The sequence below is a fragment of the Salvia hispanica genome, chromosome 6, assembly GCF_029641045.1.
Source record: "Salvia hispanica isolate PSC_SH4W2 chromosome 6, Shi_PSC_v1, whole genome shotgun sequence".
Lineage (NCBI taxonomy): Eukaryota > Viridiplantae > Streptophyta > Magnoliopsida > Lamiales > Lamiaceae > Salvia > Salvia hispanica.
The window spans coordinates 48,562,758-48,587,675 of NC_142697.1; the positions used below are offsets into that span (position 1 = coordinate 48,562,758).

At 39.1% G+C, this 24,918-nt stretch overlaps 3 protein-coding genes across 4 annotated transcripts; 1 reads left to right on the top strand and 2 right to left on the bottom strand.

Annotated features, from left to right (window-relative positions):
* Positions 1–1,473: 1,473 nt before the first annotated feature.
* Positions 1,474–3,340, bottom strand: LOC125207072 (GDSL esterase/lipase At5g55050-like). 2 transcript variants are annotated; one of them, XM_089060649.1, is made up of 5 exons: positions 3,042–3,340; positions 2,531–2,649; positions 2,209–2,442; positions 1,873–2,125; positions 1,474–1,796 (listed from the first exon to the last, which is right to left on the bottom strand). In XM_089060649.1, the coding sequence occupies exons 1-5, from the start codon at positions 3,280–3,282 to the stop codon at positions 1,576–1,578; spliced, it is 1,068 nt and encodes a 355-aa protein (XP_088916775.1). In that variant the 5' UTR covers positions 3,283–3,340; the 3' UTR covers positions 1,474–1,575. The 2 variants fall into 2 exon arrangements, with proteins under 2 accessions (XP_088916775.1, XP_047962231.2); XM_048106274.2 differs by having other exon boundaries at positions 2,209–2,445; positions 3,042–3,339.
* Positions 3,341–11,475: 8,135 nt separating this feature from the next.
* Positions 11,476–13,780, top strand: LOC125205629 (uncharacterized). The gene is made up of 4 exons (XM_048104678.2): positions 11,476–11,597; positions 12,196–13,283; positions 13,403–13,452; positions 13,537–13,780. The coding sequence occupies exons 2-4, from the start codon at positions 12,199–12,201 to the stop codon at positions 13,608–13,610; spliced, it is 1,209 nt and encodes a 402-aa protein (XP_047960635.2). The 5' UTR covers positions 11,476–11,597; positions 12,196–12,198; the 3' UTR covers positions 13,611–13,780.
* Positions 13,781–14,958: 1,178 nt separating this feature from the next.
* On the bottom strand, positions 14,959–19,889 carry LOC148924130 (uncharacterized; the record flags this gene model as incomplete). Its single annotated transcript, XM_089061695.1, has 9 exons — positions 14,959–15,405; positions 16,355–16,393; positions 16,588–17,022; positions 17,168–17,226; positions 17,330–17,825; positions 17,898–18,072; positions 18,407–18,673; positions 18,913–19,327; positions 19,501–19,889. Coding segments are annotated over 5 exons (1,626 nt in total), but the record flags the coding sequence as incomplete, so codon positions are not given.
* Positions 19,890–24,918: the final 5,029 nt, after the last annotated feature.

A 24,918-nucleotide genomic window follows, 5' to 3' on the forward strand; every position in this document is an offset into this window, starting at 1 on the left:
ACTATGAATCATCATTTTTCAAAAATTTGATTTGCAATTATTGTGTTCATCCATCCATAACTGTAGTTTGTTGCACTTAAGTCGATTATTCCTTAATTTGTCACCCTAAATATGAATCTGGAATAGTTTTAACCACAATTTTCAATTGGAATATGCAGCACAATGCTAGAAATAGTCAATTATGAGAGCAGAATGGACGAAACACAGATTATCGTTACAAATCTGAAAGTGTTGAATCAAAAATCGCAAGAAAAATTTGTGGGCTTCACGCACGAAATTAGGATTCAAATTCGCAGGTGGAAGCTTACCTTGGTCGTCGTGGATATTTAATTCGAAGTCCCGAGAGAAGCCGATGCCAATTGATGAATATTCGGAGAGAAAACGAGAGCATACAGTAGCGTGAATTTGCTAGAAAAATTGAGCGTGAAATTTAAGTGAATGAAGAAGATGGGGACATTTTGCTTATTTCAGATTTTCAAAAGTGCCTTAGAAAATGTATCTTTCAAAATTGGGGAAATAGCTTAACTAATGAAATGGGCACAAACGAGGCGGGCCTTAAGCATTTTTACAGGCCCTCTTGAAAAGATTTTTGACAAACCAAACATGAGAAAAAGTTTGTTTTGGGGCATTTAATACTCCTATTTGCCAAACCAAACACCTTCTTAATGTCATAAAAGAAACAATATTATATACTCCATATAAATAAGTCGATCGTATCATAAAAAAGTATTTGTTGCATGTCAATATGTAGGTCATTAAGTAAGATTATTTGATAATTATCACTAAACATTCTAACTTTCATTCTTTTTTATTTTGCAAATGAAATTGTTTTTCATTAAATATTTATAAAATTACTAGCTATACCTTATCGTCCAATGGCACAAATAGTACTCGCAAACTTTTGGCGAAAATAGTGTCTATATACCTTATTATTAGGTCAGGTATGGTGCTTGACAAGTGTCTCATTTTCCAATTGGTATTACTTGTATTTTGTTGGTGACAAAAATAATTTGTGGCTGTTGTTGAAAAAAGTTAGGTGACCAGAAATTAGTTACTAGTAGTTAATTCGGCAAAGATAAAGCCAATGATGACTACTTAAAGGAAGGATTTAACGAGCCAATGTAATTGTGGTTTTCTTCAAGAGTGTAACGTCCAACGTTCCACACCAAGGGAGAAAGGAATGATTCATGAAAAGGAGTTTCATCTATGTTCCCACCTAAAATAATTTAATAGTACTAATATTCTTTTAAACCCATCACTTCTATGTAGTTTGTGCATATTATTGCATAATAGTCATCTAACGTGATGTCAAATAATACTAAAAAAAACGTAATCTCGAACTAAAAGTCTAGAAAATTTAGCCTGCATCAGCATTTTATTTGTATGTGTGCCCCCAAATACAAATCATAGTTAGAGCCATAATCTCTGTTTCTTGAAGAGACGTAAAATTTTGAAGTGTTTACAGTAAAAAAGTGAGCATGAATTTAATGACAAGCTAGCTCATCATGTGTATATATAAAAGTGGTTGTATTATATGAATGGATTACATTACATAAGGAATAGTACAGTACGTTTCTATAAAGAAAGTAGGTGCTGAAGTGTGATAGGAGAAACATAATCTGCAGAAACATCAAACAGTTTAGAAATGAAAATACTGGCAGCCGCCTCAGTAGGGTGGTATACATCCCAGAAAACATGTCCATTTCTTCCCGAACAAAACACAGCTAGAGGCGTGCATGGAAGATTGGCCCTCAGTTTCCCCAGTCCGCAGCAAGCACTTTTTGTCTCATTGAAACCTATCACCATTCTCAAATAGTATTAGTAACTTAAATAACAAATTAAATGGATTTTAATTGGATGACAGTATAGTACCATAAGTTGATGGATTGTGGATGAAGTCGAGGAAGATATTGTACGTATCAAAATAAGAGTAGTGCAAGTCTTTGAGCTCCGACGACTGCAGCTCAAGCAGCATCTGCCTGAGCTCGCTGTTGTATTTGTTTGACCACTCATTTACATCATTGTTGCACTCGTTTGTTGCACTCGGATACCTTTGCTTGGGCGCACATCCTATCGGGGTTAGCCCCACGAACAAGAACTTGCGTGCTCCGAGACTATGAGCGCCCTGAGTTGTTCAGAATAAGCTTAATTAGTGGAGTAGTATTTTTACAGTACTATGTCAAAGCTAAACGTTAGTAAAGTTGTTACCTTGAGCATTTCTCTGAGGTTGGAGACCATGAGATTAACGTATTGTTGAGGGGTGTATTTCTTGGCAATGTCTGAGTTTGACTGGAAGTAATTTATGATGTCGTTGCTACCAATCACAAAGGGAAACAGTGATTTTGATAAGTGCTCTTGTGCTGCCTTTGTTCCCATTTCTTTTGATAGTCTTTGGCTCACGGTGGAGAAGTATCCCAATTGACGTGGCAAAGAGATCGTGCTCTTCTGAAACCAAATAGTACAGAGTATTAAATTACTTCTCTTATCACTCATTAGTTTTAAGAGGAATTGCACTTCTCTTATTACTTACTTGATCACTAGTGGTGTTCAAGATTCCGGCTCCGCCCGAAGCAAAGCTTACGCCTTTGACAAACGTATTATTGGGCTGTGATAGATACGGCGGCGGCGTTGACACACCCAATCGCTCAGCTGAATATATATACTAATCACGTTAATTACCATGTAATCAACATGTAATACTAACAACGCCAACGCCAATATTTTATGTAGAAAATCCAGCGATCGCACGAACGAATTAGGTAACAAATAACAGTAACTGCTTAATTAATCCTATTTAATATTAAGAATTAAATACAAAACCTACCGGGCTCCAAGAACTAAACATATTAATTATCATAAATTGATTGGTTTTAGCCGGGGTATACAGGAAAATGATTGAAAAAGTCAGTGTCATAAATAAGATTTAGTTTTATGGGCCATATTCTAAGGAATAAGGATCACAAATTAACAAACCCAACCCCAGTTTCCTGTATAAAAGTTAGTATAAATATTTAAATAGAGTTGAAAATTATGATTGTTACCTAGAAAGTCGGCTGCATTTTTGCCGTTGGAGAATCTTCCGGTGGCTTTGTTGCCGGAGAAGTCGACGCCGTTGTACGGAAAATTGGCTTTAACTAGGGAAAGTGGTAAGTGATTGTTGTTTCCAACATCAACTAGTGAATCACCAAACACATAGATACTCGCTATTGTAGTTTGAGCTCTACACACAAGAAAACTTGCAAACAAGCAATAAAAAGAGGCTAATATTAATTTTTTCGCCATTTCTTTATATCGACCTTAACTTTTTGCTTTATACTATCTGTTATAGGAATATAATCAATGAGCTTGGGAATTTATAGAGACGGGGGAGTTGTGATATTTGGGATGTGAACAAGGAGAATACAACTGTACTTCAGTTATGCTAACTATATGTGTGATGGAATTTTTTGTCCTTTTTCTGAAGTGTGTGATGGAATTTTGCAAATATATCTTAGTGGACACCACCTTTGAATCAGATTTGGAATTTATCATTATAATTAATGACACAGTGTGCAATGGGATTTTGCAAATAAATCTTAGTGGACACCGTCTTTTAATCAGAAGTGGAATTTATTATTTATCATTAAATTATATAAGTAGGTTCTCCGTTTGGATCTAGAAAATTTGGACGATTGAACGAGGATCACTTGACATCTTGTTAAATAAAAGACCTACTATAGTCTATACGAGTGAATTTAAATAGGGACCTAAACAGATATATGCCGGCCATGTGACGATGTCTAAATATGGACTTTATATTAATTGTTTAACAAAACACTTATTTGGCGTTTAAGTTTAAATTGAACTAAATCTTATAGTACTACTATAAAAATAGAGAAGAAATGATATTTTGGGTTTTGCTTAGAAGTGTATGAATGATCATTGTCTAGTGTGACAAGTGACGTGACTCAGACTCAGTCAATGCATTCACATTTTATCATTATTGTATAAGACTGCTACTACTACAACGTTCCCATTATTTATCTGGTAACGTTCCCATTTATGAGGAAGCAGTTCCCAATTTGGAATTTGCCAATATCTTCTCATCGATTCACCGTCTTGATTAGTTGATAGCACATACTCCTATTACATATTAGTGTACTATTTACAAGCGGCTATTGTTAGTTACTCTAATTTAAACTTTGGTGTGATAACTTTTAAGAAATTGATTTGACTTTGGAAAATTTAATATTAATTTATATTAAAATTTATAAATATTTTTTACTTATAATAATCTTACGATTTATAAAATAATTTATAAAAATCAAATTAAATTTTATAAAATATTTTACCTATAGTACAAATCAAATTTGTGAATATTTTATACATTTTAATTCAATTTTATTTTTATCATAGGTAAAGGTATTTTATTAATATTATTAATTTTTTGAATATTTTATAAATTTTACCAATTTAATTTAATTTTTTATTATATGTATAATAGTATTTTATAAATTTTAATACTATGTATTAAAATATTTTATGAATATTAATGTATTTTGATATACGTAAAAAAATATTTATAAATTTTAATATTGAATTAGTTAGGTTGACCAGATAATTAGATTTATAATGAAATTACTAGTTTAATTAAATTATCTTTGATTGTTAAATTTAACAAAAAAAATGTTAATTTTGGACCAAAACATATTGTTTGGGACCAAAAGATAAAAACTTAATATAAAAAACTAAAAAAAAATTAGAGTAATATAAGGGACCAAATTTATACTTTAGTCAATTCAGATTATAGGATTAAACTCGGAGAAGAGGGGCTTCTTCCTCAACCAACAGCATCAACTTAACATGCGAAATATCACGGATATTCATTATATTTAAAGCCAACTTCTCCAAACTCAGCATTAATCACTAGTTTCCCAAACTTGCAAAGCCGAGTTCCTAAACACATTTTTACCTAAACTAAAATGTGTACGAAACTTTCAAAATGGGGGCTTAAATGTATGATCACCTACCAGAAGAATTAATCCACAAAACCTCCCATGAATGAGTCAAAAGTGCGAAAACTAAGTTTGGGAACCAACATGGCCGACATGCCATGCATCATTTTCATCCATATAATTATTTAGTGGTACACAAACAAACATTCTTATTTTGCAACTCTGAATTAGTGAAGCTGTTTTCACAAACAAACATTCTTATTTTGCAACTCTGAATTTTCACATCGATTCAGTTCCCTCTTACTCATCACATCACATACACTCAATTCTATATCATTTAACTATATTAATCATGCAACGTAATACTCCCTTCGTCCCATTATAACCGAGACTTATTTATTTTAGCCCACTATAAGTTATACATTTTCTTTTATAACAAAAACAACACTCTATCTTTCTCTTGGTTAACAGTTTGGACATTCTCGAAATTAAATTATCTCTCCGTCATTTTTCTAAGAAACGGCCAAAGGCAGCTCCCTTTGGATTTATTTAGAATATTAAAAAGACCATAACTTTTTCGTTACTCGTGATAATTGACCATAACCTTATTCCATGGGTAACAGTTGGGCATTCTCGAAATTGGATTATCTCTCCGTCATTTTTCTGAGAAACGGCCAAAGGCAGCTTCCTTTGGATTTATTTAAAATATTAAAAAGGCCATAACTTTCTCGTTACTCGTGATAATTGACCACTACAAGAGGCTTTGGAAACCTTATTACATGGGTAACAGTTGGGCATTCTCGAAATTAGATTATTTCTCCGTCGTTTTTCTGAGAAACGGCCAAAGGCAAGCTGCCTTTGGATCTATTTAAAATATTAAAAAGGCCATAACTTTCTCGTTACTCGTGATAATTGACCACTACAGGAGGCTGGAAACCTTATTCCATGGGTAACAGTTGGGCATTCTCAAAATTAGATTATCTCTCCAAAGTTTTTCTGAGAAACGGCCAAAGGCAGCTGCCTTTGAATTTATTTAAAATATTAAAAAAGACATAACTTTCTCGTTACTCGTGATAATTGATCACTACAGGATGCTTTGGAAACCTTATTCCATGGGTAACAGTTGGACATTCTTGAAATTAGATTATCTCTCCGTCGTTTTTCTGAGAAACGGCCAAAGACAGCAAGCTGCCTTTAGATTTATTTAGAATATTAAAAACGCCATAACTTTCTCGTTACTCGTGATAATTGACCACTACAGGAGGCTTTGGAAACCTTATTCCATGGGTAACAGTTGGGCATTCTCGAATTTTGATTATCTCTCAGTCGTTTTTCTGAGAAACGGCCAAAGGCAGGCAGAGCCTTTGAATTTATTTAGAATATTAAAAAGACCATAAATTTCTCGTTACTCGTGATAATTGACAACTACACGAGGCTTTGGAGACCTCATTCCATGGGTAACAGTTGGGCATTCTCAAAATTGGATTATCTCTCCGTCGTTTTTCTGAGAAACGGCCAAAGGCAGCTACCTATGGATTTATTTAGAATATTAAAAAGGCCATAACTTTCTCGTTACTCGTGATAATTGACCACTACAGGAGGCTTTGGAAACGTTATTCCGTGGGTAACAGTGGGGCATTCTCGAAATTAGATTATCTCTTCGTCGTATTTCTGAGAAACGGCTAAAGGCAGCTGCCTAGAGATTTATTTAGAATATTAAAAAGGCCATAACTTTCTCGTTACTCGTGATAATGGACCACTACAGGAGGCTTTGGAAACCTTATTCCGTGGGTAACAGTTGGGCATCCTCGAAATTGGATTATCTCTCCGTCGTATTTCTGAGAAACGGCCAAAGACAGCTGCCTAGTGATTTATTTAGAATATTAAAAAGGCCATAACTTTCTCGTTACTCGTGATAATTGACCACTACAGGAGGCTTTGGAAACGTTATTCCGTGGGTAACAGTGGGGCATTCTCGAAATTAGATTATCTCTTCGTCGTATTTCTGAGAAACGGCTAAAGGCAGCTGCCTAGAGATTTATTTAGAATATTAAAAAGGCCATAACTTTCTCGTTACTCGTGATAATGGACCACTACAGGAGGCTACGGAAACCTTACTCCGTGGGTAACAGTTGGGCATTCTCGAAATTGGATTATCTCTCCGTCGTATTTCTGAGAAATGACCAATTAGGGTTTAGGGTTTAGGGTTTTTTTTTTTTTTTTTTTACTCAAACACCGTCACGGCGGGGGGTTAGGCGGACCCCCAACCTGTCCATATCAAATCAACAATGTATCGTACATTGGGTAAGCCCAAAAGTGACTTAACCCACAAATATCACAAAAACAAACGAGAGACCTATCAAAGCTACTCGGATTACCCCACAAGTCGAGGTATATCCATCTAAAAAACGAGAGCATATACACTAACATAAGTTGAGTAATGACCAAGAGGTGGCCATACCCAAAAGTACCAAAAAACATAAAAATCAACATAGTCACAAAAAAATGAAAGTCATCCATCTCGATATCTGAATCTGAAGTTCGGATAGCCCAACTGGTCCATCCTCACGAGTGACTTCAAATATCGAGGCGCTGTATCTGCATCATAGAAGGTCATGGCAGGGGTCTGAGCCCCCCTACCTGCAAGAAAGTCAGCTGCCCGGTTGCCCTCTCGGTGGATGTGAGAGAACCTAACCTGCAACTGTGAGAGCAACATGCGAATGCGGGCCATGTGATGCCTCACATCCGCTGCTCCCCCGCGTCCTGAAGTGAACACCGCGACCACTGCTGCTGCATCCATCTCTACCCAAACCTGTGATGAGAACTCCATAGCCATCGTCAGCCCGTGAAGAAGAGCTAGAAGCTCCGCCTCGAAGGCCGACGCAGCTACGAGGGGCGTGCAAAAGGCCCTCAAGAGAGAGCCGTCTGAACCACGAACCACTCCTCCACCACCTGCCTGTCCCGTCGAGATAGTAAAGGCCCCGTCAGTGTTCAGCTTGACCCAAGGTGGGTCAGGTGGGTGCCAAAGCACACTTAGGGACCTAAGGACTCGCCGGCGAGGAGGAACTGTAGGCATGAAGTCGACAGCCGGGGTGCAACCGCGCCAATGGAGGGGGACAAGCACACCCGCCGCCACCAAGATCCGCAAATGCCGTATCACCTGCCAAATAACATGGGAAGAACGAAAAGAAATGCTGCGGTGCTTGCAGCTATTCCTCTCCGTCCAAATGAACCAGTAGACCAAGCATGGAATAAGAAAAGATATGTGCAAGGCGGGGGCCCCGTGAGAGGACCTCCACCAAAATCCTAGTCTAAGTGCAATGTCAGTGCACGTGTGAATGTGTGTGCTAATATGGGGAAACCAGCCATCGAAATAATCCCAAACCGATCTCGCCAGAGGACACGACACGAACAAATGCTGACACGACTCGACTGAAAAAGAAGAGACACAACACAGACACTTGGATGCGAGAGAGATACCACGGGTCTGAACAACACACTCCACAGGGACCTTCCGTAGAAGGAGGCGCCAAATAAAGACTGAAATGGTCGGGGTCAGCCCAACATTCCACACCATGCGAAGGCCAGCATGTCTAGGGGACCGTGTCCGGATGAGCTCCCAAGCTGAGGCCGTCGAGAACTCTCCATCACCAGTCAGGCTCCATCTCATCACATCCCTCCCGCCCACCTCAATCGGAACAGCCCTGATAAGATCAAAAACATGCAAAGGCACACCATAGAAAGCCAAAAAGTCATGCAATCTATCCTCATGCCAAGTATAACCATGCCAAAACCTAGAGACCTCGGCGGCAGGAAGGTCAATCCCAGGCGGACAATAGGTCCTAAGGGGGCGATCCCCGACCCACACGTCATCCCAAAAACTGATCCGCCCTTCGCCTAGGGACCATCTAATGTAAGGATGCACAATACCCCTAATTCTAGTCAGACGATGCCAGATAGGACTATCATGCGGGGAATAAGGAGAAATAAAAGCACGACCAGCATGGAAACAATACTTGCGCATGGTAAACTGCGCCCATAAAGAATCCTGCGCGAGAAATCTCCACCAGAGCTTGATGCTGAAAGCCTTGACGAGCTCCTTGAACCGGCGGATGCCAAGACCCCCCTCGTCCAGCGGTAAGCAAATCTTGTTCCTCCAGCTAACCCAATGAATCTTCCTCTGCTGCCCCACCGTGCCCCAAAAAAATCTGGCCATGATCTGCTCCAACTCTCTCATCCAGTACCTAAAAGGCTCGATCACCTGGAAGACGTGGAGAGGGATGGTGACTAGGGTGCTCTTGATGAGAGCGAGGCGGCCTCCGAAAGAGAGATGTCTATGAGACCAGCTATGTATCCGGACCAGCTGTGACTAGGGTGCTCAAGATATACATAAACTGATAAAGATAATTTTGGTGGATGGAGTTTACCATGAAGATTATCTTCAAGGCTTCCTCTTGATAGAAAATCATACACCAAGAGGAGATGATTGTATTGAAAACAGAATCCAAAGAGTGAGATTATGTTTTTGTGGTGTATCGCGGTGATGATCTCGATTTCTAGGACAAACTCATTGAGAGCAGTATGAGAAGGATTCAAGATCTTCACGGCAACCTCGATAGACCTGAATACTGCCTCCTTTACCTATTATGCTCCCTAGAATTTGACAGATACAACAATGTAGTCAAATAGGCGTCGCAAAAACTAAATTAAAGGACCAATCCAAATATAATCCAGCAAAAGATAAAAACTCTGTCGGTAGCTAGCTCAAGTTCCCTGAACCTAAACAGTCTGCACGTGGTGGAGTGCTTCTCGTGAAGGCCCTCCAGCTCCACCGGCAAGGACCTTGAAATGCAGTCAGGGGTCGATGGAACAGACACGGCCTCATTCCCAGCAGGAACAATTGCACCACCCTCTCCATCTAGTTGATGACCTTTGTCATGATTTGAGGAGTCACAGTCTTTCCTAGTCATATTCTCTATAAACAAACCATATCTACTCGGTAGCCTCATCACCCACTGAACCACGGAGATCTGCCTCACTTGCTGAATCTGTGAAGAAGTCGTGTTACAAACCATGGCATGGCGAAGAAGTGGCCAACCAGGCTTCACTTCAGACATTCCCCCTAGAAACATTGAAACCGAACCGGATGCAACCTCCACCTTCTTCAATGGAACAATCTCCATCAAAGTATCCCCCTCCCTCTCACATTTATCCTTTGAAGGCCCCTCAGATGCCTACCTGCATGACTTCTGCCACGTCACAGAATCTGGCGTGCAAATAGAGTATTCCTTCTCAACCGAGTCTTGTTTACCACAGCCACCTTCTCCCCATGTCAGCATTGGCCTAATCGGATCACCACCTTCGTTAAGCACTTTGATGATCTTTGCAGAGCAGAAAGTATAACCATTCCTATGATTATGTTTGAGTTCTGCTCAAGTCAAGATCAAAGGTGTCTTATAAAATTGAATCAACCACCAAAATATGGGTAAAAATCGATCTTTAGCTGGAATTTGGGATTGGAGTGAAGCAGGGTTTCGAATTTTCGGAGAATCAAGTAAAAAATCAGAATGATTTTGGCCCCAAAAACGGAATGATGAGTATATTCAATTGGTAATTAGGGTATATGGGAGATTTGGAATTGGGGAACAAATGGATTCTTGAATCAAGGTGATATTTTGATAAATTTTGGAGAGTGAATTTATGCTGCATTTTTTAACTATTGCGATTTCTTGCCAGATTGCTTGAACCTTAATCTGGGGACGAGAGTCAACGTTGACTTGACACAGGTGTATATTGATTCATTAATTTTAAAATATGGATAATTGTGTACGCATTATTTATCTTCTATCAATAATCGAGGAAAAAGGAATAGAAGAAATGGAAAGATTGAAAAGTAACTTTAAATTGTCCTTTGTGATTTTTTTTTTTCATTTTGACCAATAAGTTAATTCACAACATAGAATTACAATGGTAGAAATAAATTAAGTCGTGCAACGCATGAATGTAACACTAGTATTATTAAAACCTATCTTGAGGATTGCTATTTCTCTATTACTCTCTCCGTCCGCGAATAGGAGTCCCATTTGTTTTCGGCATGAGTTTTAAGAAATGTTAGGAAAAGTGGGTGGAAGAAAGTTAATGGAATAGGGGTCCCACTTGTATATATTAGTTTTAAATTATATGTGAGTGAAAGGAGTTAGGTGGAGGTGGGACCCTAGTACCATTTATGGTAAAAGTGAATCGAGACTCTTATTCGCGGACGGACTAAAATGAAAAAACGGGGCTCTTATTCGTGGACGGAGGGAGTATTATAAACAAGTGTCGTAAGGTGCTCAATCAAAAACTAAATAATATAATTGTAATCGTAATCATGAGATAAATTAATTTTAAGAAACAAGCAGATACAATTGAGTTTATAGATAATTATTTATTCATAATAATAAAATATGAAATAAAGGGAAAAATTATAATAATGAGAATAGGCAAAAGGATATAATCATTTATTGGCAAAATAGTTCTACGGCACTTATTGCAAAACGCGGTCGTATCCAGAGATCTCTACCCATATATATAGAACTATTATATATCTTCCCCATATATATTATTCTCCTCCCCATTAAACCCTAATCTTTGGACTCTCCATCGATCAGATCTCTTCCCCAGGTTCGTTCCATTCTAATTTTTATCTAATTTCCTTTTTATTTAATCCGCTACTGCAGTTCTTCATTTTCTTGGATTTCTATTTTGCTTGTTCAAACAAAAGGGGGCTAATCCTAATTGCTTGTATTTGTTCTTAGGGCTAATTGCCCGAATCTTATTTAGGGCTCATGATTAAGGAATTCTGTAGGCTTAAGTAATTTAAATTAGTGTAGCATAGTTTGGGGGGTGAAACAAATCTCGAGTCATTTTGAAAAATGACCGAAAATTTGTATCCTTTGGGATTTTGTTTGTTATGTATCAGTCCGTTCAATTTGAGTTTTTTAAATTAATTAAGTGTCTACATTTGGACGATTCAGCGACTGACTAGGCTTTCATCATCTTCATTCGAGGGTTTTCTTCTTTTTATTTAATTTAATATCAAATGAATAGATTTAGGATTTAACATGCAATTCCTAGGGAAAATTTCATTGAACAACCCTAGTTTATGATGGCTGGATCACATAGAAATTTAATAATTCATTGTTTATTGCCTTAGATAGATTACTATGATCATTAATGAATACGTGAATAAATAATATTTGTATTGGTTTTCATTGAGCAGCACATGGAGGGCGGTGGATTACACTTCACTTTGCTTACCCATAGCTCCAAGGATACGGAGTATAAAAGCAGCTACTTTAATCAGACTATGCGATATTGTACTTTCAGCGAGTCGGAGTTGGAGGATTGTATTCATCTAGATCCTGAAATGTCTGAATTTCAAGGACTTTTAGTAAAAGACATTCCAATTCAATATGGAGTTTTCAGTGTCGGTGGTACCTTGTTCATGTTCGGGGGTTGCCGTTTGGAGGATGATCCCATAGCCCCGGAACCAACCAACTGGTTGTGGTCTGTATCGCCACCACCTCCACATGCTGCTTCTCCAAATATGTGTTGGACTCGTTGCCCCACGGCTATGAATGTAAAGCGATACACCTCCGTGCTAGTCCCATTACGCGATGGCAGGATATTCATCTGTGGGGGCAGTAGGGGCACTACTGATCTAGAAAGTTGGGCTGAGATCTACGACCCAGTGAAAGGCCAGTTCGAGGCTAGGAAATTATCTGATGATATTGGATATCCCCTGCCAACTTCTTGCTTTCAGTGGACCGACGAACTGGTTGTGATATACTATCACAGATGGTTTTACAGCAAAGAACTATTCTACCGCCCATCGCGCGACAAGTTAGGCGAAGATAAACAGCATTCGAAGCCATCTCTCCTCTCGTACAACTTGCGGACAAAGGAGTGGGAAGTCATAGAAGAAAAGCTCCCTGGACCATTACCTACCTCAGATTACAGGAAGAAGAGGAACCTTGTCTATGTGGGGTGTGACACTCTATTCATTATCGACAGCACAAGTCATTGGTTCAGCTACAATCTGTCCTCCAAGGAGGTTGGGAAAGTCAAGGTTGAGGGTCAGAGTAAGGAGTATGAGGATGAGGATGAGGAGCTCGTGGTGGGAGCTGTCTACGCTGGCAATAATGTTAGTCAAAGTACAGGTTGGGTCATCTACATATTCCAGGACAACTGCGAGACGTGTCTTCGATATTCCAAGGTTGAAGTTGTCCAATGGAAGGGCATGGACTACGTTGCTACAGTTCTGTCCAGTGGTCTCGTAACAGTCGGTTTTTTTACCAATGTTGATATGTGAGCCCCTTATTCAATATGATCCATATGATTTGAATTGATTTTGGAATCTCTTAATATAATCAGAGGTTCTTAAATTGTAGTATTATCATATTGAAATGCTTATTTTTTGTATGCAGCATTGTTGACCGTGAGATGAACAATCCAGCTATTGGAAATGGGAAACACGGTTTGTGTTGTGTTGAATAGTTTGCCTTGTTGTTTAGCTAACTCCGTTGGCATTATATTGAAATACTTGTTTTTTTTTATGTAGCATTGCTGCCGAAAAAGCAAGCACGAGAGTCGCTGTTGAAAGAGAAAGGAGAAGAGACGATTGATGATGAGTGAATGAAGGGGAACTATAACTGCTTGTGTTACGTTGAAATCTGTTGAATGAAAGCAACTAGATATGCTTGTATAATGTGTTGAATGGCTTCTTTTTGCTTTGCTTTGCTAATTCTTCCAATTCCAATTTCCTTATTATAGCATAAGTATATTGAAATTTCAGATTTTGTTTTTCCAATGCGTAAAACTTCAATACAATATTTGTGTTGTGTTGAATAGTTGCCTTGTTGTTTAGCTAACTAGGTTAAAAACGCCTTTGGCTCATCACTGGTTCTGCAGCTGCAGCTACTACCTGAAGCTGCTGTACCAGAAGCAGTAACCGGACATGTTTCAATAGAGTTTGTGGCTGATCATATGATGTTGATAAACCTCCATGACTTGTAGGCTGCTGATATTCAAACACTCCATACAGCACGTTTTGCGTAAGGATCTAGGAATCCACGTGCAATTTGATGGACCTGGGAAGTAAAAGATGATAAACACTTAATCAAACTTCGCCATTTAATAATGCATAGCAGAGAAGACACAACACATAAATGTGTTTAGGGTTTAGGGTTGGCCGAGAGATAGTTTAGCATTAGGTATAAACCAATAACTGTTTGTGGTCAGACTTATTGTATTGACATAAAAAATACTCCCTTAAGTCCCTCAAATTTCGTCACCATTTGACCAGGCACGGTTTTTAAGAAATTTAATAGAAAGTGAGTTAAAAAAGTTAGTGGAATGTGGGTCATATTTTTATATATTAGTTTTATAATAAAATATGACTGTGAATGGGTTAGTAGAATGTAGGATCCACTACCAAAAATGGTAAAAGTGAAAGGTGCCAAATTTTTAGGACGGACGGAAATGAAAATATGTGACAAATTTTCAGGGACTGGGTAGTTACTTTTAAAACCTTGCAGATAACCCCAAACAAGGGCAACCGGCGTATTGTAACTAGTTTGAAAATATTAGACCCCTAACTCCTAAAAGGTAATATTTTTTAATCATAAAAAGCTAGTATAAAGTACTACTAATAGTTATAAATGGTGTTTCAAGAATTATTACTACATACTAAGTTAGTATTTTGACTAGTCCATCATAGGAAACCTCGATATAAAAGGTGTTGAACCAATTATTTTGGGATGAATCTTTAACGTTGTTTGAGTGAGTTCTGAATGTATTGAGGATGAAATAAGCTTTTCAAATAATATCAGTATTTAATTATTATAATGTAGTTATAATTAAATGAATTGCATGAGTATAGACATTAATAATAAAATAGGTCACTATTTTGTGGACAAGTATTATTTTAAAACCATTAACTGAAATGAAGAATATGGAAAAAGATAAATAATTTAGCAAAATAGGTAATAGAAAACTCTAAGAAAAATAATGCATAAATCATAGAAAGCCTGCTATTAGCATTTCTTCCATAAAAGCGAACCACAAGTAAATAAGGCCAAAACATTTTATTTGAACCCAAGACATCACCCAAGAGACTTTAAATACATGATTCTAACTATACAAGAAAAGTGTACCAGATTTTCCTAATTATACAAGAAGAGGGTTCGACATATGTCCATTGTTTCGACCTTCACCCGTTCGCGTGGTGTTCGCCCTGGCTGCTCTACAACAAGGTTGTGGTCGAGGGATTCGCAAAGAAATGGACTCGACATACCAGCTTAGACTTTTTGCATTTATCACCAAGAAGATTTGCCAGAATGGAGGGAGGCTGAGAAGATGTCATCTGCTGCATTTTTCGGGTAGTTTTGTGGTTATTCAGAATCATCATCTGTAGCAGCTGCCTGCAGCTCTGGAAGGCATTAACATTATGCAGAGATTAGGAACAAATGTTGGAGAAATGAAGCGAATTAAGGAAGTCTGACCATAATTACAGCAAGCTACATAGTATAGGGAGGAATCTAAAGATCTTCAACTTAGACTGTTGGTGATTGAATCATTGAACGCATTAAAATTATGCGATTCGCAACAATTATGGAGAAATTAACAGAATTAAGGAAGTTTGGCAATAGTTACAAGAAGCTGATTTCTACAGGAAGGCGGTTTAGGAATCTTAAGTATCTTTATCTTAGACTATTGGTGATTGAAAGGATTAAATTATGCGTTTAGCAACATATTATGGAGAAATGCAGCAAACTTACGGAAGTTCGACAATCATTAAAGCAAGTACATAGTAGAGGAAGGCAGTTTACGAATCTAAAGTATGTTGATCTTAGACTGTTGGTTATTGAAGGCATTAAATTATGCCAAAAATTCTGGAAAAATTAAGTGAATTAAGGAAGATTGGTAAAGATTACAGGAGGCTGCATTCTATAGGATGTTAGGAATCTTAAGTATCTTGATCTTACACTTTTGGTGATTGAAGGCATTAATTGAAGCGATTAGCAACAAATAGTTGATAAACTAAGCAAATTAAAGAAGTCGCCAATAGTTACAGCAAGCTGCATTCTATAGGAAGTGCAGCTTACAAATCTGAAGTGTCTAGATCTTTAGGCTATTTAAAAAAAGAGCATATATTGGTGATTGAAAAAACCAATATCTTAGAGTAACAATCAGAGGTAAAATTGCAGCAGAATCTAGGCTGTGAAGTGAAATAAAGGGTTTGAGATAAAAACTGTATTTTGTAGATACTAAAGTCGAGAACAAGAGAAAAGTTGTAAGTATTAAACCATAGATAGCACTCTCAGATCTATGTCCTGATGAGCTTTAATCTTTTATTGAGAGACAAGGAAGTTGCATACCTGAGGATTTAGACCTTGCATCCGATTTATGATTTCATCCTGTACATAAAGACGATTAGCAATAATGTCTCAAAGTACTTTTCAAGGGAACGGGAAAAAAAATCTTAAGAAGCTGGTTGATATTGATAGCAAGAATGCACTAACAATGCAACCGGTGAGATGATGCATATCATGCCGTAGAAACATACTGTGAATGAGGTTAAATATAAGATTGAATGAAAAAGATAGCAAACCTCTAATATCCCTGGATTTAGCACAACAATACCAAGAACACGGCGAAGAAGCCTGTTGTATATAAGCTCATTTATAGTACCATCTCCATTCATCCATGGCAACAGGGGTCTACATATCCTATTTGAATGAGTACTACAGCATTCAAGATTTTCTACTCTAGTCACTTTGGTCGAAGCAACTTCAGGAGGATCTGTGACGCCTATGGGACAATTTAAAATTGTGACTCTGTGTCCTTCAATGTCATTTGTGTTGATCATATCCTCCGAGGCAGCCAAATTCTCCCTTTGATTATCAAGATCAAAAGGTGAAGGCTCACCGTCCTTGGTTTTCCTTTGCGATTTGAGATGATGAGCAACACGATCATCTATACTGGTCAAGAAATATTTCGATCGATATAGAGAATCAACCACGTGAACTGAATTGTAAGCATTGACCTGCATTTGAGATGCAATGCAAGGTGTCAAAATAAAGAATGATGTCCTTCCACGCTCAGATGATGGTGAGACACTAAACATGCAGAGAAGGAGCTTAAAAGGTACTATAAGGTTTTAGGGTAATTAATGGGGAAGAAAAGTAAACCTTTAACGCTCGCCCAAATGCTTCAAGCACATCGATTATAACTTCCAATATTTTCTCTTCTGGAAAGGATATTGATGGTTTCAATTAAATGGAATATGCAATAAAGGGTAAATGTAGAAGAAATAAGATATCTGCACAGTATCCAAGAGTAAAGTTTCCTACCCTTAATGTTCAGAAATTTTTGGATCTCTTTCATTCTCAAACCGTTGTCACCAGACTTCTGAATGGCTGAATAGAGTGTTTTGAATAAGTCGGGTTGAAGCAACAGACTATTTACTTCATAAGAACATGAAGAAAATAGATGCTTGGCATAGTTCGCTAAGCTGGAAAGTGGGATGATCTAACGTCCCAGTATCAATAATATCACTTGCATGATCAGCAATGTCATCCAAAGCAGACGAAATATTGCTTTGATCGTTTCCACCAAGAAATGGGTTTGGATACATGTTCACCTTTCCGAGCGAGTCGATGGCCATTATTCTTGGAATTGTTTCACGTTTCAAGCATAACTTTATGCTGGCAAAGCCTTTTTCTCTCCGAGAAGACATCTCACTGTCTCCAGCAAATGTTTTTCTTAATTTTTGTGGTGATCCGCCATCAGGCTCTGCGGTATCACTTTTACGTTTAGAAGGTCTGTTATCTTCTGTCTCTCCAACACCTTCATTGGGTAGCAATGGGGTAATTGACAGTTCACCTGAAGATAGTAGTGTACATAAAGAAAATACTTCACCACACTGGAGATCTGATGGAGCTTCAATGCCCTCTTCGACTAAATCATTTTCTCTCTCATGAAGCCAGAGAGCAAGCTTAGCAGCTCTGCTTCCAGTATCAGCGGGAAATTCAGTTGAAGTGATACTATGCAAGAAGGTCTGTGATAATTCAAATTGACCACTGCCACCTCCAATCTGCACAAGAGAGATAACAGACCGCTTTATTGCGTAACCAAATACAGGTAAGGACGAAACAGACCAGTAACAGCTAGAAAACCACTATATAGTTCGTTGTCAGAGAGCAAACAAGTACTCCAAGTATTCAATGTCCATATTATTAATATAGTGAATAAGCCAGCATAACTAAATAATAGATATAAGATCCCTAACTCACATCATGGAATTATAGTCATTGAAGTTATTTCCACCATTGCCTACTATGACAACAGAGGCATCACAACTCTAAATTTTAACATTTATCCATATGGTGCCGGGTAACTACCATGAGCAGTAGATGAATTCTACATACCATAATTTTCTTCTCTCTCAAGTAATTAAAAGCAGCACAGAGGTCATGCTCAGAATAACGACGTAGTGTTTCGGCCAGTAAAGTTGGTGCTTCTGGAGCTTTCGATTTGCTTAGAAAGATAAGCTTAAATAGCTCCACAGCATTTGCAACAGCAACTGATTCATGCATCTGTCTCAAAATTGTTGCACCCGTATTTATATGCAATTTTTTTCTAAGACGTTGCTCGGTGCTTGATAATTGACCACTCTGACCACAATCTTCGACGTCCTGACCATGAGAAGCAAATTAAAATTAAACCATGATGAAATGTTGCACAAAAATCCAAGAAAGGAAACATAGTGCAAAAACAGCCAATGCTTTCACAACCAAGATGGAGATATTTATCCGCATGACGCATGGTAATAGGTAGGACATGCACAACAAATATGCGCTCTGGCTGAAGCATTTATTTTGAAAGCGCGATAAGCAAATACTATTTCTTACCGCATGTGAGATATAAAACTTACATCATGCACGCTTATTTCCTGCTCCGGGAACGTTTCCCGAGCAGCATTCAGCTTAGCCAATCTTTTGCATCTTAAGACATCATCCAATGCAACCTTAATAATATCCTCATCAAAATTAGCCCATTTCTCAAGCATGCCAGCTTCTTCAGAGGCAGGACCACGAATCATCTCTTCAGAATCTGCATTAATCGACATCTTGTCCTGGAACTTCTCAATGTACTTTGCATATTGGTCTGAAAGAATAGTGCATAGTTTCATAACAGCGTCTCTGAAAGGGATAAAACTATTTAACAACGCCATTCTTCTTTTGCACGCATCAGGAGGTGCTGGGAGATTTGAAATTGACAGCCATTCTGTACGGTGAAATTTTGCCCCCCGAGCAGCTCGGTGTCTAGCATATACAATCACTAATTGCCTGTGAAAGAAATGTCAACAGGCTCCAGAATTAGAATACAAAACTGAATTTAAAAAAGGAAAAACAATCAAATAGCAATTAAATGAAACTAGAATTTGAGAAAGTTTTGCTTAATCGTAGCTGCTATTGATACGAGTAAAATTTATGAACATGCTACTATATGATAATATTACCTCTCAGCCTCCTCTGACCAAAAAAACTTTTTCTGCCGTGCTGGGTTCAACCGTGATAGTGCTCGCTTGAAAGAATAGACCCCCTTATCTTCTTCACTCAACCTTTCAGAATTTCTCTGAGACTGGTCATCATCATCTTTCATAGTAGCTGTCAAAGAACCTTGTTCTACAGTAGGCTGCTTATCTGGATCTAACAAAGAATTAGCTGCCTCCAGACTTGAATGTTCATTTGCAAGCTTTGAGGAAATTCTGTCTAATGCACGCCTCCTCTTCCGTGAAGATACTGTACGTTTTCCGTTGACTGCCTGAAGCTCTTCACCTTCAGCATCCACAGAACTCGTAGGTCTAGCAGCATACTGCCGCCTCTTGTCATCATAGAAACGGAGCACCTGCAATTACATAAGCAGATTAGGGTTTAGGGTTTAGGGTTTAGGGTTTAGGGTTTAGGGTTTAGGGTTTAGGGTTTAGGGTTTAGGGTTTAGGGTTTAGGGTTTAGGGTTTAGGGTTTAGGGTTTAGGGTTTAGGGTTAGGGTTTAGGGTTTAGGGTTTAGGGTTTAGGGTTTAGGGTTTAGGGTTTAGGGTTTAGGGGTTTAGGGTTTAGGGTTTAGGGTTTAGGGTTTAGGGTTTAGGGTTTAGGGTTTAGGGTTTAGGGTTTAGGGTTTAGGGTTTAGGGTTTAGGGTTTAGGGTTTAGGGTTCAGGGTTTAGGGTTTAGGGTTTAGGGTTAGGGTTTAGGGTTTAGGGTTTAGGGTTTAGGGTTTAGGGTTTAGGGTTTAGGGTTTAGGGTTTAGGGTTTAGGGTTTAGGGTTTAGGGTTTTAGGGTTTAGGGTTTAGGGTTCAGGGTTTAGGGTTCAGGGTTCAGGGTTTAGGGTTTAGGGTTTAGGGTTTAGGGTTTAGGGTTAGGGTTCAGGGTTTAGGGTTTAGGGTTTAGGGTTTAGGGTTTAGGGTTTAGGGTTTTAGGGTTGGGTTTAGGGTTTAGGGTTTAGGGTTTAGGGTTAGGGTTTAGGGTTTAGGGTTTAGGGTTTAGGGTTTAGGGTTTAGGGTTTAGGGTTTAGGGTTTAGGGTTTAGGGTTTAGGGTTTTAGGGTTTAGGGTTAGGGTTTAGGGTTTAGGGTTTAGGGTTTAGGGTTTAGGGTTTAGGGTTTAGGGTTTAGGGTTTAGGGTTTAGGGTTTAGGGTTTAGGGTTTAGGGTTTAGGGTTTAGGGTTTAGGGTTTAGGGTTTAGGGTTTAGGGTTTAGGGTTTAGGGTTCAGGGTTTAGGGTTTAGGGTTTAGGGTTTAGGGTTTAGGGTTTAGGGTTTAGGGTTTAGGGTTTAGGGTTTAGGGTTTAGGGTTTAGGGTTTAGGGTTTAGGGTTTAGGGTTTAGGGTTTAGGGTTTAGGGTTTAGGGTTTAGGGTTTAGGGTTTAGGGTTTAGGGTTTAGGGTTTAGGGTTTAGGGTTTAGGGTTTAGGGTTTAGGGTTTAGGGTTTAGGGTTTAGGGTTTAGGGTTTAGGGTTTAGGGTTTAGGGTTTAGGGTTTAGGGTTTAGGGTTTAGGGTTTAGGGTTTAGGGTTTAGGGTTTAGGGTTTAGGGTTTAGGGTTTAGGGTTTAGGGTTTAGGGTTTAGGGTTTAGGGTTTAGGGTTTAGGGTTTAGGGTTTAGGGTTTAGGGTTTAGGGTTTAGGGTTTAGGGTTTAGGGTTTAGGGTTTAGGGTTTAGGGTTTAGGGTTTAGGGTTTAGGGTTTAGGGTTTAGGGTTTAGGGTTTAGGGTTTAGGGTTTAGGGTTTAGGGTTTAGGGTTTAGGGTTTAGGGTTTAGGGTTTAGGGTTTAGGGTTTAGGGTTTAGGGTTTAGGGTTTAGGGTTTAGGGTTTAGGGTTTAGGGTTTAGGGTTTAGGGTTTAGGGTTTAGGGTTTAGGGTTTAGGGTTTAGGGTTTAGGGTTTAGGGTTTAGGGTTTAGGGTTTAGGGTTTAGGGTTTAGGGTTTAGGGTTTAGGGTTTAGGGTTTAGGGTTTAGGGTTTAGGGTTTAGGGTTTAGGGTTTAGGGTTTAGGGTTTAGGGTTTAGGGTTTAGGGTTTAGGGTTTAGGGTTTAGGGTTTAGGGTTTAGGGTTTAGGGTTTAGGGTTTAGGGTTTAGGGTTTAGGGTTTAGGGTTTAGGGTTTAGGGTTTAGGGTTTAGGGTTTAGGGTTTAGGGTTTAGGGTTTAGGGTTTAGGGTTTAGGGTTTAGGGTTTAGGGTTTAGGGTTTAGGGTTTAGGGTTTAGGGTTTAGGGTTTAGGGTTTAGGGTTTAGGGTTTAGGGTTTAGGGTTTAGGGTTTAGGGTTTAGGGTTTAGGGTTTAGGGTTTAGGGTTTAGGGTTTAGGGTTTAGGGTTTAGGGTTTAGGGTTTAGGGTTTAGGGTTTAGGGTTTAGGGTTTAGGGTTTAGGGTTTAGGGTTTAGGGTTTAGGGTTTAGGGTTTAGGGTTTAGGGTTTAGGGTTTAGGGTTTAGGGTTTAGGGTTTAGGGTTTAGGGTTTAGGGTTTAGGGTTTAGGGTTTAGGGTTTAGGGTTTAGGGTTTAGGGTTTAGGGTTTAGGGTTTAGGGTTTAGGGTTTAGGGTTTAGGGTTTAGGGTTTAGGGTTTAGGGTTTAGGGTTTAGGGTTTAGGGTTTAGGGTTTAGGGTTTAGGGTTTAGGGTTTAGGGTTTAGGGTTTAGGGTTTAGGGTTTAGGGTTTAGGGTTTAGGGTTTAGGGTTTAGGGTTTAGGGTTTAGGGTTTAGGGTTTAGGGTTTAGGGTTTAGGGTTTAGGGTTTAGGGTTTAGGGTTTAGGGTTTAGGGTTTAGGGTTTAGGGTTTAGGGTTTAGGGTTTAGGGTTTAGGGTTTAGGGTTTAGGGTTTAGGGTTTAGGGTTTAGGGTTTAGGGTTTAGGGTTTAGGGTTTAGGGTTTAGGGTTTAGGGTTTAGGGTTTAGGGTTTAGGGTTTAGGGTTTAGGGTTTAGGGTTTAGGGTTTAGGGTTTAGGGTTTAGGGTTTAGGGTTTAGGGTTTAGGGTTTAGGGTTTAGGGTTTAGGGTTTAGGGTTTAGGGTTTAGGGTTTAGGGTTTAGGGTTTAGGGTTTAGGGTTTAGGGTTTAGGGTTTAGGGTTTAGGGTTTAGGGTTTAGGGTTTAGGGTTTAGGGTTTAGGGTTTAGGGTTTAGGGTTTAGGGTTTAGGGTTTAGGGTTTAGGGTTTAGGGTTTAGGGTTTAGGGTTTAGGGTTTAGGGTTTAGGGTTTAGGGTTTAGGGTTTAGGGTTTAGGGTTTAGGGTTTAGGGTTTAGGGTTTAGGGTTTAGGGTTTAGGGTTTAGGGTTTAGGGTTTAGGGTTTAGGGTTTAGGGTTTAGGGTTTAGGGTTTAGGGTTTAGGGTTTAGGGTTTAGGGTTTAGGGTTTAGGGTTTAGGGTTTAGGGTTTAGGGTTTAGGGTTTAGGGTTTAGGGTTTAGGGTTTAGGGTTTAGGGTTTAGGGTTTAGGGTTTAGGGTTTAGGGTTTAGGGTTTAGGGTTTAGGGTTTAGGGTTTAGGGTTTAGGGTTTAGGGTTTAGGGTTTAGGGTTTAGGGTTTAGGGTTTAGGGTTTAGGGTTTAGGGTTTAGGGTTTAGGGTTTAGGGTTTAGGGTTTAGGGTTTAGGGTTTAGGGTTTAGGGTTTAGGGTTTAGGGTTTAGGGTTTAGGGTTTAGGGTTTAGGGTTTAGGGTTTAGGGTTTAGGGTTTAGGGTTTAGGGTTTAGGGTTTAGGGTTTAGGGTTTAGGGTTTAGGGTTTAGGGTTTAGGGTTTAGGGTTTAGGGTTTAGGGTTTAGGGTTTAGGGTTTAGGGTTTAGGGTTTAGGGTTTAGGGTTTAGGGTTTAGGGTTTAGGGTTTAGGGTTTAGGGTTTAGGGTTTAGGGTTTAGGGTTTAGGGTTTAGGGTTTAGGGTTTAGGGTTTAGGGTTTAGGGTTTAGGGTTTAGGGTTTAGGGTTTAGGGTTTAGGGTTTAGGGTTTAGGGTTTAGGGTTTAGGGTTTAGGGTTTAGGGTTTAGGGTTTAGGGTTTAGGGTTTAGGGTTTAGGGTTTAGGGTTTAGGGTTTAGGGTTTAGGGTTTAGGGTTTAGGGTTTAGGGTTTAGGGTTTAGGGTTTAGGGTTTAGGGTTTAGGGTTTAGGGTTTAGGGTTTAGGGTTTAGGGTTTAGGGTTTAGGGTTTAGGGTTTAGGGTTTAGGGTTTAGGGTTTAGGGTTTAGGGTTTAGGGTTTAGGGTTTAGGGTTTAGGGTTTAGGGTTTAGGGTTTAGGGTTTAGGGTTTAGGGTTTAGGGTTTAGGGTTTAGGGTTTAGGGTTTAGGGTTTAGGGTTTAGGGTTTAGGGTTTAGGGTTTAGGGTTTAGGGTTTAGGGTTTAGGGTTTAGGGTTTAGGGTTTAGGGTTTAGGGTTTAGGGTTTAGGGTTTAGGGTTTAGGGTTTAGGGTTTAGGGTTTAGGGTTTAGGGTTTAGGGTTTAGGGTTTAGGGTTTAGGGTTTAGGGTTTAGGGTTTAGGGTTTAGGGTTTAGGGTTTAGGGTTTAGGGTTTAGGGTTTAGGGTTTAGGGTTTAGGGTTTAGGGTTTAGGGTTTAGGGTTTAGGGTTTAGGGTTTAGGGTTTAGGGTTTAGGGTTTAGGGTTTAGGGTTTAGGGTTTAGGGTTTAGGGTTTAGGGTTTAGGGTTTAGGGTTTAGGGTTTAGGGTTTAGGGTTTAGGGTTTAGGGTTTAGGGTTTAGGGTTTAGGGTTTAGGGTTTAGGGTTTAGGGTTTAGGGTTTAGGGTTTAGGGTTTAGGGTTTAGGGTTTAGGGTTTAGGGTTTAGGGTTTAGGGTTTAGGGTTTAGGGTTTAGGGTTTAGGGTTTAGGGTTTAGGGTTTAGGGTTTAGGGTTTAGGGTTTAGGGTTTAGGGTTTAGGGTTTAGGGTTTAGGGTTTAGGGTTTAGGGTTTAGGGTTTAGGGTTTAGGGTTTAGGGTTTAGGGTTTAGGGTTTAGGGTTTAGGGTTTAGGGTTTAGGGTTTAGGGTTTAGGGTTTAGGGTTTAGGGTTTAGGGTTTAGGGTTTAGGGTTTAGGGTTTAGGGTTTAGGGTTTAGGGTTTAGGGTTTAGGGTTTAGGGTTTAGGGTTTAGGGTTTAGGGTTTAGGGTTTAGGGTTTAGGGTTTAGGGTTTAGGGTTTAGGGTTTAGGGTTTAGGGTTTAGGGTTTAGGGTTTAGGGTTTAGGGTTTAGGGTTTAGGGTTTAGGGTTTAGGGTTTAGGGTTTAGGGTTTAGGGTTTAGGGTTTAGGGTTTAGGGTTTAGGGTTTAGGGTTTAGGGTTTAGGGTTTAGGGTTTAGGGTTTAGGGTTTAGGGTTTAGGGTTTAGGGTTTAGGGTTTAGGGTTTAGGGTTTAGGGTTTAGGGTTTAGGGTTTAGGGTTTAGGGTTTAGGGTTTAGGGTTTAGGGTTTAGGGTTTAGGGTTTAGGGTTTAGGGTTTAGGGTTTAGGGTT